General features: G+C 50.2%; 2 protein-coding genes across 3 annotated transcripts in view; both read right to left on the bottom strand.

Moving 5' to 3' along the window:
• Positions 1–14,677, bottom strand: part of USP21 (ubiquitin specific peptidase 21) — a 92,764-nt gene that overhangs the window by 41,929 nt on the left and 36,158 nt on the right. Inside the window, exon 1 of one of the 2 annotated variants that reach the window (XM_056853867.1) lies at positions 353–448. The exons of the other annotated variant lie outside the window; for it this stretch is intronic. The gene's annotated coding sequence lies outside the window, so the exon portion shown is untranslated. Of the gene's footprint in view, positions 1–352; positions 449–14,677 lie in introns of those variants that run through there. 2 annotated transcript variants of the gene reach the window in all.
• UFC1 (ubiquitin-fold modifier conjugating enzyme 1) lies at positions 5,242–13,040 on the bottom strand. The gene is made up of 6 exons (XM_056853872.1): positions 12,889–13,040; positions 11,113–11,180; positions 9,823–9,886; positions 8,672–8,748; positions 7,975–8,065; positions 5,242–5,406 (listed from the first exon to the last, which is right to left on the bottom strand). The coding sequence occupies exons 1-6, from the start codon at positions 13,009–13,011 to the stop codon at positions 5,335–5,337; spliced, it is 495 nt and encodes a 164-aa protein (XP_056709850.1). The 5' UTR covers positions 13,012–13,040; the 3' UTR covers positions 5,242–5,334.

Below are 14,677 nucleotides of genomic sequence, written 5' to 3'. Positions count from 1 at the left end.
GCCATTCTCACACGCAAATGAAACGTGCTATATGCACGCTAAATATGATCACAGATCTACTTATACGCAAGGCGTGGGGCATCTTCGCCGACGAGGGGCATCACCTGCATTGGCGATGCCAACCGACGAGCAGCCTGCTCCAAAGAACCCCCCATAGGGATCAGCAGCCCCACCACTCAAAGGCACCCCCAGCTTCTTAACCAGCTCAGTGGGAGGGGAGACCCTCTTCGCCGGCGCCCCCTGCCCGGCTGTTGCTCGCCCTCCCCCCAAAACCCCACCGAGCAGGACCTCCCCCGCCCCCCAACCCTCACGCCGACCCGCTCCCGCGAAGGAGCTCAGGTGTGGGCCTCACCGCCTGCAGGACGCCATGGCAACAACAACTCCTGCCGCACGAGCCGCCATCTTTGTTCCTCCCCCGCAGGTGCCCTGCCGGAGTCGGCTTCGCGCGGCCGCAGCGCGCACGCGCCGGCGCCCCCCTCCCCCGGCGCGCGTCGGCGGCCGTCGCCAGGCAGGGTTGCGCGTGCGCAGCGCGGCGGCGCTCGACCTCTTTCCCCCTCCCTCCCTCCTTTCCCCCCCCGCGAGCTCGCGTCTCACCCGCCTCCTCTCGGCCACGCCCACTTCGCGTCGCTATGGAAACCGAGAAGCGTTGCCCGGGAGTTAAAGGGAGAGAAGCGTGAGAGCGGATGGCCGGAGGAGCGCCTTTTGCAGCCCGATTCTCAGTAGCAATGTCCACTTTGCTCAAACGGGCTTACTCACAAGTAAGAGTGGCTTCGGAGTGCGACGCTGCAAGCTATCCCTAACCGGGTTAACTGTTTAGAAACAGAGATTAGAGAGACTGCTGAATTACAACTAAAAAAGAAGCTCAAGGCAATGCATTCTCCTGGATTGAACAGAGAGCTGGGATTCCTGGTCTCATTACCAATGCTGATTTCTCCACGCCTACTACCCCTCTGCATATCACACCTAACCCAATCACGCCTGCTAATGTCATTTACTTGCTTTGGACATTTACATCGCCATCGTGTGTCTACATTCACTCTTCTCTACTTAAGGAGAGATGGACCCACATTCTAGTTGTATCTGAAGAAGTGAGCTGCAGCTCACGGAAGCTCATACCCTGCCAGAAATTTTGTAAGTCTTTAAGGTGCTACTGGACTCTGGCTATTTTCTACGTGTTAACTGTGAGCAACAACGCCTGCTTTATTAAACAGATTGCAGTCCCATAGAAGCATGCATAGAGATGTAAACTGATCCCCTGCAAGTTTTAATTAGAAGTCATTCCCACTTTGCTCAGGGAAACATGCTCTGGAGTGAGAATGCATAAGACCGGCACTCCAGCTGTAGTGCTTTTTTAGTTAGGATCTTTTTTTAAAAAGTCCAAACCATTACTTTTCTTTGAAGCACCTAGTCTAATTAGCATTCTCAAAATTAATACTTGTATCCCAGCCTTTCTCCAGAAAATCCTGGGCAGCATGCAAGGAGAATTATCTTGCCACTTTGCATCGTGCCTGTAGTAGTAGGGGATGGCTGGAGATTTCCCGCTATTACAACTGATCTCCAGACTACAGAGTTCCTTTCCCCTGGAGAAAATGGCCACTTTGGAAGGTGGACTCTATGGCCGTGTTGGTGAACCTATGGCACGCGTGCTGACACACGTGGCTCAGCTGGGCGGCAGGGGTTTCAAAGCCCCCCCCTTCCCTGCACTCCCCACCGCCCAGCTGGGAGTCCAGGGAAGTTGTTTTTTCTAAACTAAAACCTCAGTATTCAGGTTAAATTGCCGTGTGGCACTTTGCAATAAATAAGTGGGTTTTGGGTTGCAGTTTGGGCACTTGGTCTCTAAAAGGTTTGCCATCACTGCTCTATGGCATTAGACCCCACTAAAGCCCCTCCCCAATCCCCGCCCTCCTCAGGCTCCACCCCCAAAATTTCCCTGTATTTCCCAACCTGGAGCTGGCAACCCTACTGTACTAGTCTGGTTTGAGAACCAAAACCCAGCTAGGTTTGTTTCAGGATTTGAACCCAGATCTCTTCAGCTCCAGCATGACACTCTAGAAGAAGAGTTGGTTCTTATATGCCAACCTTCTCTACCACTTAAGGAAGAATCAAACCGGCTTACCATCACCTTCCCTTCCCCTCCGGACAACAGACACCCTGTGAGGTAGATGGGGCTGAGAGAACTGTGACTAGCCCAAAGTCACCCAGCTGGCTTCATGTGGAGGAGTGGGGAATCAAACCCGGTTCTCCAGATCAGACGCCACCACTCCAAACCACCACTTTTAACTACTACACCACGCTGGCTGTAGCCCCTACACACGCCCCTATGCAGTCTCTGTCCCATTGTTGGTGACAGATGCTTACGTGCTCTCCTTGTGGTGCTGGCAGGCCGTGCTTCTAAGAGGTGTTGCTCTTGCTGCCCTTAAGAAAGAAAAGTGTCTCTCTCCAGCTTGGTAAACACATCCACATGGATCAGCTTGCAAAAAAAACATTCATCTCAGCTCTCCCGCTCTGCTGTGTTCAAGGCTTATGCTGTATTAGTTTACCCGGCGCAATACAGGTGTGAAAACCAGAGGCTCCTCTGACTCATGACCCAGTCACTACCAAAGCCCTGCTCCTGACGCCCCAGCAAACATTAGCTGCAGGCAAGATCAACTGCAGCAGCACTTTGCATAGAATTAAACACCTACTGGATCCCGTCCAGCCACAGACAAGCGTGATCCTCCTGACAAGCGTGATCCTCCTGAGAAGAAAGGCAAAGCCTTCTATTGTTATGCAGACTCAGAAATGCTTGCTCTGAAGTAAGCGCAATGGAATTTGTGTGTGCGTTAAGTGCCGTCAAGTCGCTCCCGACTCCTGGCGACCCTATGAATCAATGTCCTCCAAAATGTCCTATTTTGGACAGCCTTGCTCAGGTCTTGCAAATTGAGGGCTGTGGCTTCCTTTATTGAGTCGATTCATCTTTTGTTGGGTCTTCCTCTTTTCCTTCTGCCCTCAACTCATCCTAGCATGACTGTCTTTTCCAGTGACTCTTGTCTTCTCATAATGTGACCGAACCACGACAGCCTCAGTTTAGTCATTTTAGCTTCTAGATTCAGTTCAGGCTTGATTACCCCCAGGCAAAAGCATCCAAAGAAATAATTTTATTTATTCATTTACACCCCAACTATCTCCCCAAGAGGGATCCAAAGCAGCGTACGTCATTCTCAGCTCCTCCATTTTATCCTCACAACAACCCTGTGAGGCAGGTTACATCGAAAGTCTATGACTGGCCCAAAGTCACCCAGCAAGCTTTTGTGGCAGAGGAGGGATTTGAACCTGGGTCTTCCTGTTCCTAGTCCAAAGTCTGAGTTCAGAAATGTCTTAAAGACCACTGATCCTCTCCCATCGTATAAGGTTTCTTGAGTCAAAGCTTGCTTCATCAGGCACAGTTCCTAGTCTGACGCGATCCATTAGAAGAAGAAGAGTTGGTTTTTATATGCCGACTTTCTCCTCCACTTAAGGGAGACTCAAACCAGCTTACAATCACCTTCCCCTCCCTACAACAGACACCCTGTGATGTAGGTGGGGCTGAGAGTGTGTGACTAGCCCAACGTCACCCAGCTGGCTTCACGTGGAGGAGTGGGGAATCAAACCTGGTTCTCCAGATCAGAGTCCACCACTCCAAACCACCGCTCTTAACCACTACACTACGCTGGCTCTCATTACATCACACCGGCTCTCAGTGGGAGAGACACTTGCTCAGAGATCACTCTGGACCTCTTGCTGACTAGATGCGAGCCGTCTGGGACGCGCTGAAGTCAGCCACCAGTCGAGTCAGGAGGGCAGAGTCCTCTTATGCCAAGCGCGCCTCCTCCAGTAAAATGTCAAGCCACCAAAGTTTGTCCTGGGCATGGAGGTCAGCCTCCCGCGAGTCCCACGGGGCCGCTGCTTCCTCAAAGATTGCGAGGTGTGAGTGTGTGTCATAATACATAACCAAAATTAGAAAATTTAGGATTCTGGGGACCGGGGGGGGGGGAAGTACCCCTTAACCCCCTGCAGACATTGCAGGGTTACCTAGAAACACAGAGCTGGAAGGGACCTCAAGGGTCATCTAGTCCAACCCTGTGCACAACGCAGGAAATTCTCAACTACCTCTCCCACACACACATACACACACACTACCCCACTGACCCCTGCTATATGCCCAGAGGAAGACCAAAGACTTCCAGGATCCCTGGTCAAGCTAACCTGGAGGAAAATTGCTTCCTAGAATCATAGAGTTGGAAGGGACCACCAGGGTCATCTAGTCCAACCCCCTGCACAATGCAGAAAACTCACAACTACCTCCCCCTCACACACACACCCAGTGACCCCTACTCCATGCCCAGAAGATGGCCAAGATGCCCTCCCTCTCATCATCTTGCTTAAGGCCATAGAATCAGCACTGCTGACAGATGGCCATCTAGCCTCTTCTTAAAAACCTCCAGGGAGAGCCCACCACCTCCCGAGGAAGCCTGTTCCACTGAGGAACCACTCTGTTAGAAAATTCTTCCTAATGTCTAGACGGAAACTCTTTTGATTTAATTTGAACCCGTTGGTTCTGGTCAGATCTTCTGGGGCAACAGAAAACAACTCAGCACGAGCCTTTTCTACTTAGGAATTGCTCTGACAGGAAGTTCTTAATGTTTAGCCAAAAACTCTTTTGATTTGATTTCAATCCATTGGTTCTGCTTCCTCTTCCTGGTTTCCTCTACCTGATTTAGGGCACTGGGAGACCAGACACACATCTTTAACTCTCCCAGTACAGAGAGAGAGAGAGAGAGAGAGAAGAGGCAGTCACATCTCTTCCTACCCACCCTATCTCTCCTTGTGTGTCCCATTTGCCCCAGAAGGAGAACAAGTTGGATAACAGGGAAGGAACAGACAGCAAGCAGCTGCCTCACTGCCTGTTGCCTCAGAGGACTGAAATATGCGCATCTGGGTTGCACGATTGCACCTCTAACAGTGCCACTGCGCTGCTTGCTGCTGAAAGGCTTCTTGCAAAAATGCTACTTGTTCCAACCCAGGCTAACAGCAGAAGCAAGACTTTGCTGAACAGGAGTAAAGGCTCATGCTAGCAGGGGGTAGTTTTAAGGGAGCTTAGCTGAAAGAGTCTGTGCACCTTTCTAAGAGGCAAGCTGGGAGCAAAGCAGTTTTTATTGGCAAGACATACGCCAACCACAGGTTGGCAAACGAAAGTCCAGACGTTACACAACGAGAAAGAGAAGTCACTAGCATCGATGTGGGCCTGCTGGAGCTGAGAAGAGAGGCCTAGAAGGACGGCCGAGGCCCCGTTTCCACGCGTAGGCCGCAATGGACTCACTTCTCTTTGTGCTCAATCAGGCCCTTGGATATCAAGTCTGGGATCTCCACAGCCAACCAGGGTCCCAGCTGCAAGGCAAGGAAGGTCGTCAGGCGCCAATAGCACGGCTACCATCCCCATATCCTCCACTCCCATATCCTGAACCCATCAGGCGGCCATTTTGGCAGTGTGCAATTTCAGTCACCACCCAACTATTCCTCAGGAACACCTCCGTCTCTGGCCAAATCACAGATTCAATATGCTACACAACTAGATTCACATCCAGTAGCACTTTAAAGACCAACAAGATTTCCCGGGTATAAGCTTTCGAGAGTCCAAGTTCCCTTCATCATGTCTGACAAGTGGAGCTTTGACCCTTGAAAGCTGGTCTCAAATCTAAGCTGGTCTCAAATGGTCTCAAATGTAAGCCTTCTACTGCAGAGCAACATGCGTGGTGTAGTGGTTAAGAGCGATGGTTTGGAGCAGTGGATTCTGGAGAACCGGGTTTGATTCCCCACTCCTCCACGAGTGGCGGACTCTAATCTAGTGAAACAGGTTGGTTTCCCCACTCCACACGAAGCCAGTTGTGATCTTGGGCCAATCACAGTTCTCTCAGAGCTCTCTCAAACCTAGTACCTACCTCCCAAGGTGTCTGTTGTGGGGAGGGGAAGGGAAGGTGACTGTAAGCCGGTTTGATTCTGCCTTAAGTGGTCGAGAAAGTCGGCATATAAAAACCAACTCTTCTTCTACCTTCCTGAAACTATACGCTGAATGACTTACTGGCATAATTCCAGCTGTGTTAGTCTATTTTAGCCAAACAAAAGATGCCCAGTGGCATGTTAAAGACCAACCATGTTTGTTCCAGCATGAGTTTTTGTGACTCAGAGCTCACTTCTTCAGATGCCACAGTAATAAACGATTTCCCCCTTCTTCTTTCTTCTGCCCTATCCCACCAAATAGTTATATTTATTTGTTCAGAATTATTACTTTTCAATTACAGATTTCATTATGAAATAACACTCTGTGTTGTTTTTAATCTCCTAGTTTGTATTGTGCCAGTACCTGGTTGGCCCAGGCTAGCCTGATCTCGTCCAATCTCAGATGCTAAGCAGGGTCGGCCCTGGTTAATTCTTGGACAGGAGACCACCAAGGAAGTTCAGGGTCACTACATAAAGACAGGCAATGGCAAACGACCGCTGGTCATCTCTTGCCTTGAAAACCCTACGGGGGTGGGGGGGAGGGAGGGCTGTTCACCATGAGCTGGCTGTGACTTGACAGGACTTTCCACCACCAGGTTGTATTGTCAGAATGGATTACTGTCCGTATTATTTCACAGTTTTAAGTTTGCTTCTGTAAGGCAATTCAGGAGAACATTTTATTAAGAGTACCGAATATAGCAGGGTTCCTTTTAAATCAATAATAAATGGCAAGAAGAAGAGTTGGTTTTTATATGCCAACTTTCTCTACCACTTAAAGGAGACTCAAACTGGCTTACAATCACCTTCCCTTCCCCACAACAGACACCCTGTGAGGTACGTGGGGATGAGAGAGCTCGGAGAGAGCTGTGACTAGCCCAAGGTCACCCAGCTGGCTTCATGTGTAGGAGTTGGGAAACCACCCAGGTTCACCAGATTAGCCTCCGCCGCTCTTGTGGAGGAGTGGGGAATCAAACCTGGTTCTACAGATCAGAGAGAACTGCTCCAAACCACCGCTCTTAACCACTGCACCACGCTTAAAAATCAATAAGGAACAGTCTTGTGTAAAAGCAGAAATTCCATTGCTTTCGCCGGGGGGAAAGTGCCTCGTTATCACTATAGTGGAAAGAAACACAAAGGCTGCAATCCTGAGTGGGGTGGGGGGTGGGGAGAGAAGCTCCTTAGGAGGTGGCGTGACCTCACTCCAGTGTAAATGCCCATTTAACCCAGGATAAGGGGCACTTACGCTGTTACGGGTGGGCTGTGGCTCAGTGGTAGAGCATCTGCTCGGCATGCAGGAGGTCCCAGGATCAACCCCCAGCATCTCCAGTTAAAGGAACTAGGCAAGTAGGTGATGTGAAAGACCCCTGCCTGAGACCCTGGAGAGCCGCTGCCTGTCTAAGCAGGCAATAGTGACTTTGATGGACCAAGGGTCTGATTCAGGTTCAGGCAGCTTCATGTGTGACACAGTGGTGTGGGACTTGGGCACCGCCTCCTGGCAGCATTCTAGCAGCACAACTCCCCATGCCAGTGTCCTTGGAGATGTTCCCGGGGCGTTCCTGGGGGCAGAACTTTTTTTAGGCAGCTTCCTGACCCCTTCTGCCCCAGGAATACCTCTTCTTGCTTTGGAGTAGCTATGCCACCTTTTTGGGTGGCAAAGTCCCGTTGATTAAAACAGAGGGTTTTTGGAGACTTGCTATGTTTCTTTCTTCTTAATTTTCGTTTTCTGGCTGGGAATCCTCTGTGGCTGCGGCGTGGCTGCGCTGCTCCCAGCCACCGTTGAACTACCCCCCCTTTTGGATTGCACTGAAAGGCTCTTAACGTATTCGGTGGGTCTTCAAAGGTATTTAACCAAGCGCATTAGCCCGCGCTTCACTTCATGCCTGCTTTTAGAAACCTGAGATGGTGTCCCCTGCAATCCCAACCCCCCATATACTTCCTCGTGCCATGCCAACAACTCACCCCCAAAGCCATGAGGTGGGCCAGTCCAAATTTGGGCACGTTTCTGGCCCATAAGGGCTTAAAGTGGTCCGTCAAGCATATCTTGCCGCCTCTGCAAGGAGAGAAAGAGATCAGGCCTAAGACAGCAGAAAAAGAAGTTAAACGCAAACACACAGAGTAGGCAGAAACAGAAGAAGAAAAAGAAGAAGAATTGGTTTTTATAGGCCAACTTTGACTACCACAAGGGAGACTCAAACTGGCTTACAATCACCTCCCCTTTCCGTCCCCACAACAGACACCCTGTGAGGTAGGTGGGGCTGAGAGAGTGTGACTAGCCCAAGGTAACCCAGCTGGCTTCATGTATAGGAGTGTGTGTGTGTGGGGGGGGGGGGGGAATCCGGTTCTCCAGATTAGCATCCGCCGCTCATGTGGAGGAGTGGGGAATCAAACTCAGTTCTCCAGATCAGAGTCCACCACTCCAAACCACCAATCTTAACCATTGCACCAATAGGCATCCTCACATGCAAAGGGGAGGGGGTGGAGGCACGGTATAATGCCAACAGAGTTCACCCTCTGAAGGTGCCTTTTTCTCCAGGGGAAGTAATTTCTGCAGCCTGGAATTCAGTTGTAATTCTGGGCATTCTCCAAACCCCACCCAGAGGCTGGTAACCCTAATATAGCCATATTCCTCAGGAAGTGGAAAAGCAAAGCCTCTCACCTGTACATCTTTGCTGTTTTCCCATCCAGTTCTGGAATGGCAATTTCTGGTGCGGTAGATGGGTACGTGACAGGAATCTGCAAGCCAGAATAATAAATTCTGAAAAATAAACTAGTAGAAATCTAGATCACAGGATAACAATCCTCTTCCTCACTGAATTGGCAAATGTCTGTACGACCTCATTTCCAGTCTCTTAAGAGCCTGTGTCAGAATTCCAAATGTGCCCACAGGCTCAAAAAGATTGGGGACCCCTGTTCTAGATCCTTATGCTATTCCTAGCACAAGGACTCTAGCCCTTATGGAGTGGGAAAGAAAACCAGATGTGTGCTGGCAATTTCTGCCAAACATTTAAAAGACCAAAAAAAAAAAAAAAATACAACACTGGGCTATTATATTACGTACTATATTTACTAAGGATTTCTATCAAATATGACAATAATCCCTAGAAACTAAAGCATTCAGTCAATATTTTAAATGCAATTGAACAGAACAGAACCCTCCAACGGAGGTAAAGGCAAAGCCGAGAGTTTAACAGGTTTGCCTTTACCTCTGTTGAAGTGTTGGGTACTGTGCAATTGCATTTAAAATACTGAATGAATACTATGCATTATTGTCATGTTTGATAGAAATCCTTAGTGAATATAGTACATAATATTATAATAGCCTGTGTGTTTGTAAAGTGCTGTCAAGTCGCAGCCGACTTATGGCGACTCCTTTATGGGGTTTTCAAGGCAAGAGACTAGCAGAGGTGGTTTGCCAGTGCCTTCCTCTGTATAGCAGCCCTGGACTTCTTTGGTTGTCTCCCATCCAAATACTAACCAGGCATGACCCTGCTTAGCTTCTGAGATCTGATGAGATCAGGCTAGCCTGGTGTGTAATTTTTTGTGGGTTAATAGTTTGAACAACACTGATTTTACTTGTTCTGAGCATTTAAAAGAGAGCATTTGGCCATATTTTTCCAGTCGCAGCTTTATATTATTATAGCCGCAATTGCGACTGTATGCAACAAAATGTGAGCAGTAAGCAGAAGGAAACTGCTTACTGTTCAAAGGGGCAACTTATGATTTCATTCTGTGGCTCCCACAAGGGGCAGAGGTAGGAACTGAAATGGGGGCAGGAAAGCCCCAGGCAGGGCAGAGAGCAAGACTCACATCAAACTCAACAGCAAATTCATACTTCAGAAGGTTGTGAATGTACCAGCACTTCCCAAACCACCTGCAAGAGAGCAAAGAAATACATATTTCAGGTAGAAGAAGAGTTGGTTTTCATATGCCAACTTTCTCTGCCACTTAAGGCAGAATCAGACCAGCTTACAATCACCTTCCCTTCCTCTCCCCACAACAGACACCCTGTGAGGTAGGTGAGGCAGAGAGAGAACGACTTGCCCAAGGTCACCCAACTGGCTTCGTGTGTAGGAGCGGGGAAACAAATCCTGTTCACCAGATTAGCCTCCGCCGCTCATGCAGAGGAATGGGGAATCAAACCTGGTTCTCCAGATCAGACTCCACCGCTCCAAACCACCATGGTGTAACTGGTGCATTTACACTTGGAAGACCCAAAATGGCATTCACACCCAACCTCTCCGTCTCAATGCCTCCTCCCCAGCCTTGTGACCTTCCCTTTAAACAAACTCTCAGTTTGATTTCCCTCCACATATCTGAGTAGGTGAGTTGTGACTCACAAAAGCTCACACTGAAATAAATGTTAATTCTTTTTTAAGGCACCAGCGGACTTTGATTTTGTATGCCATTGGACTCGCAAGGAAAATGCCGTCTGCTCCGGTGGGTCTATCTAACCAAGCATAGTCTCCTCTGACCAGCATCTATTCTCCAGAATGTCATGCAAAAAAAGGTCTTTCATGGAAGAAGAAGAAGAAGAAAAGTTGGTTTTTATATGCCGACTTCCTCTACCTTTTTAAGGAAAATCAAACCAGTTTACAATCTCTTTCCCCAACACTCCTCACAACAGACACCTTGTGAGGCAAGCGGGGCTGAGAGAGTTATGAGAGAACTGTGACTAGCACAAGGTCACCCAGCTGGCTTCATGTGTAGGAGTGGGGAAACCAACCTGGTTCACCAGATTAGAGACTGTCGCTCATGTGGAGGAGCAGGGAATCAAACCTGGTTCTCCAGACTAGAATCCACTGCTCTTAACCACTTCACCACACTGGCACCACACCAGTTACCTGAAATCGTTTCATCACCAGAGATACCAGGGTATTAAAGTTGGCACTTTGGCATACAAAGCAGGTGCTTTGCCACTGGACACCACAGGGCCCACCCAGCTCCAACCAGGCATGTCTTCCAAGGTTCTTAGACAAGGTGTTTCCTAGCCCAGCTACCACTAGGATTCCCAAAAGGCGAGATGCTATGGACTGAGCCAGGACCCTGCTGTACTGCTAAGCTATGGCCCACTCTCCCATCCTGCCAAGCGGGCCTCACCTGGTGCCTTCCTTGTTGGATTCTAGCCGGAACCAATCATTATCGGCATTCTTGTTGTTTTCCACATACTGAGGAAAGGGGTGGGGGAGAAAGGCAGAAAGGTAAGTTTTGTGGCCGGATGCTCACAGATGCCACCTTTTGAAAAACCGATAAGATGACATTTAGGGATGGTTCTCGTGACTGTCTAAGCCAGGGGTGTCGAACTCATTTCTTACAAGGGCCAGATGTGACATAAATGTCACTTGGTCGGACCAGGCCATGCGTAAGATAAAATTTAATGCCAGATACCAGAGATACAAACTTTATAGAAGACACAGGCAAAGCCAATTAATGATATATATATATTTTACTTTATTTTTTACTTAAAATACAAACATGCTTAAAACAATAACACCCTTACACTATTTTCTTTTATTTCACAGTCTTTGATAATTGACAGTTCAGGAGCAGGGGGGTGGCTGTCTTGGGGCCGGATAAGAGCTCTCAAGGGGTTGGATCCCCGTGCCTTACGTTTGACAGCTCTGGTCTAAGCCCATTGTGGTAGCAGGAGCAGAAGGAAGAACATGCCCCTGCCAGTTTCCGACAGAACAAAAAAGAAGGGAAAAGGCCAACTCAGACAGTTCAGTTGCTAAGACATTAAAGTTCAGGCAAGCAAGAAAGGGGAGGGGCCGTGGCTCAGTGGTAGAGCCTCTGCTTGGCATGCAGAAGGTCCCAGGTTCAACCCCCGGCATCTCCAGTTAAAGGGACGGGGCAGGTAGGTGATGTGAAAGACCTCCGCCTGAGACCCTGGAGAGCCGCTGCCGGTCAGAGTAGACAATACTGACTTTGATGGACCGAGGGCCTGATTCAGTATAAGGCAGCTTCATATTTTAAGGGGAGAGGCTGTGGCTCAGTGGTACAGCAACTGCTTGGCATGCAGAAGGTCCCAGGTTCAATCCCCGGCGTCTCCAGTTAAAGGGACCAGGCGAGTAGGTGATGGGAAAGACCCCCTGCCTGAGACCCTGGAGAGCCATGGAGAGGGGTTGTGGCTCAGCGTTAGAGTATGTCATTTGCATGCAGAAGGTCCCAGGTTCAGTCCCTGGCATCTCCAGTAAAAAAGGACCAGGCAGTAGGTGATGGGAAAGACCTCTGCCTGAGACCCTGGAGAGCCGCTGAAGGTCTGAGTAGACAATACTGACTTTGATGGACCAAGGGCATGATTCAGTATAAGGCAGCTTCATATTTTAAGGGGAGAGGCATCTGCTTGGCATGCAGAAGGTCCCAGGTTCAATACCCGGCATCTCCAGTTAAAGGGACTAGGCCAGTAGGTGATGTGAAAGACCTCCACCTGAGACCCTGGAGAGCCATGGAGAGGGGCCGTGGCTCAGTGGTAGAGCATCTGCTTGGCATGCAGAAGGTCCCAGGTTCAATCCCCGGCATTTCCAGTTAAAGGGGATAGGCAAGTAGGTGATGTGAAAGACCCCTGCCTGAGACCCTGGAGAGCCGCTGCCGGTCTGAGTAGCCAATACTGACTTAGATGGACCAAGGGACTGATTCTGTATAAGGCAGCTTCATGTGTTCATGTAAAGGAAGGTTTGGCTTCTGTGTCTTATCTCAGGAGCTGCTGGATGCCACTAAGAGGCTCGCCTACAAATGCACCCACCTAGCCGCTTTCCATCCCGTCAACCCCAACCACCTGCAGAGCCCAGGGCGGAAAGCAAAACGCCTGACCCTCCAGAGCCGCCGTAGGCAGCCACGTCAGCCAATGAGAAACCACCTTCCCGACCCCTAACAGACCTTAATGAGGGCCTGGTATTCTTCCTTCAGCCGCTGAACCCACAGTTCCCGGTCCCGCGGGCCCGCGTTGGTCTTCAGCAGCGGCAGCTCCGCCACCACCCGGCGGGTCGCTTCGTCCGCCATCTTTGGGGCGGGAGAACAGGAAGTGGCTTCGCGCTGCAAAGGGGGGGGGAGTGAGAAAAGTGGCAGCGGCTGCCATCATTGTTAAGGGCAGGAGGGTTGGACCGGAAGTAGGAGGCCGGCCTGTAACCCGCCATGATTGTTGAGGGCTGGCTCTAGGAAGCGGAGGACTTTGTAGGCGTCAGGTTGGCTGGGTGACGCAAGCGTCGCCTAGTAGTTGAGTAGGACGCCATGGCTGTTGATGGCAAGGTCTCTGGCCAAGGTCATAATAATTTCCTGGGGGAATTCTTTCACAAGATTGCAGCAGGCAGGAGTGGGAGAGGATGTCTGCTGCTCCCAGACCCCAAGACCATTGCTTGGAAGAAGAGGCTTGCCACATTTTATGGGCTATGCCCTGACCTGGATGGCCCAGGCTAGCCTGATCTCATCACATCTCAGAAGCTAAGCAGGGTCAGCCCTGGTTAGTATTTGGATGGGGGACCACCAAGGATTACCAGGTTTGCTGTGCAGAGGAAGGCACTGGCAAACCACCCCTGTTAGTCTCTTGCCATGAAAACCCCAAAAAGGGGTCGCCATAAGTCGGCTGCGACTTGACCGCACTTTACACACACATAAGCAGGGTCAGTACTTGGATGGGAGACCACCAAGGAGAAAACTGCAGAGAAAGGCGATTGCAGAGGAAGGCAATGGCAAATACCTCTGCTTCTCACTTGCCTTGAAAACCCCTTGATGGCACTTTACACACATATCGCGTAGGGATGCCAACCTCTAGGTGGGACCTGGAGATCCCCCGGAATCACAGGTCATCTCCAAACGACGGAGATCAGTTCCCTTGGAGAAAATGGCTGCTTTGGAGGGTGGGCTCTATGGCATACTACCCCAATGAGGTCCCTGTCCTCCCCAGGCTCTACCCCCAAATCAACAGGATTTCCCCAACTGGAAATGGCAACCCTACCCACCTTTGAACTTCACCTTTGGAAGGCGGGCTCTGTGTAGGGTTGCCAACCCCCAGGTACTAGCTGGAGCCTCCTGCTATTACAACTGATCTCCAGCCATTAGGGATCAGTTCCCCTTGAGAAAATGGCCATTTTGGCAATTGGACTCTATGGCATTGAAGTCCCTCCCCAAATCCTGCCCTCAGGCTCCGCCCCCAAAACCTCCAGGTATTTCCCAACCTGGAGCTGGCAACCCTAGCTCTATGGCATCCCGTCCCAACCTGCTAGGGTTGCCAACTGCCGCTTGGGACATTCCTGCAGCTTCGGGGGGTGGATCCAGGAGAGGGACAGTGGGGTACAAAGCCATAGAGCCCACCCTCCAAAGCAGCCATTTTCTCCAGGACAACTGATCTCTGTCGTCTAGAGATAAGTTGTAATTGTAATGCCAAGCAGTTGCTGTACCACTGAGCTACGGTCCTTCCCCTAGGGCCTAGAGCAGGAGTCCCCAAGGTGGTGCCCACGGGCACCGTGGCGCTCACCAACACCTTTCCTGGCACCCACCAAGTGTTTTTAGAAAGTGGAGAGTGCCAGCTGGGGCTTTTGCCCAGGAGGGCTTCTGATTGGCCATAGGAGATTGGCTGGGCAGATTTTTTAAGATATTGTTTTGGGGGCAGCTGCCACCATGGCATAAGGATCTTCACCAAGTTACTGAAAGTGTGCGTAAGAAAAAATAC

Source organism: Euleptes europaea, chromosome 7 (assembly GCF_029931775.1).
Source record: "Euleptes europaea isolate rEulEur1 chromosome 7, rEulEur1.hap1, whole genome shotgun sequence".
NCBI classification, from domain to species: Eukaryota; Metazoa; Chordata; class Lepidosauria; order Squamata; family Sphaerodactylidae; genus Euleptes; species Euleptes europaea.
This window is presented reverse-complemented; position numbering and strand designations above follow the sequence as displayed.

What these genes read in the sequence shown, in the direction of transcription:
- UFC1 (XM_056853872.1), bottom strand. Translation starts at nt 13,011, where the DNA reads ATGGCGGACGAAGCGACCCGCCGGGTGGTGGCGGAGCTGCCGCTGCTG. An exon ending in TCCAACAAGGAAGGCACCAG is followed by an intron (nt 9,887 to 11,112) that starts GTGAGGCCCGCT and finishes GCTCTCTTGCAG; the next exon opens with GTGGTTTGGGAAGTGCTGGT. An exon ending in AAAACAGCAAAGATGTACAG is followed by an intron (nt 8,066 to 8,671) that starts GTGAGAGGCTTT and finishes CTCTCCTTGCAG; the next exon opens with AGGCGGCAAGATATGCTTGA.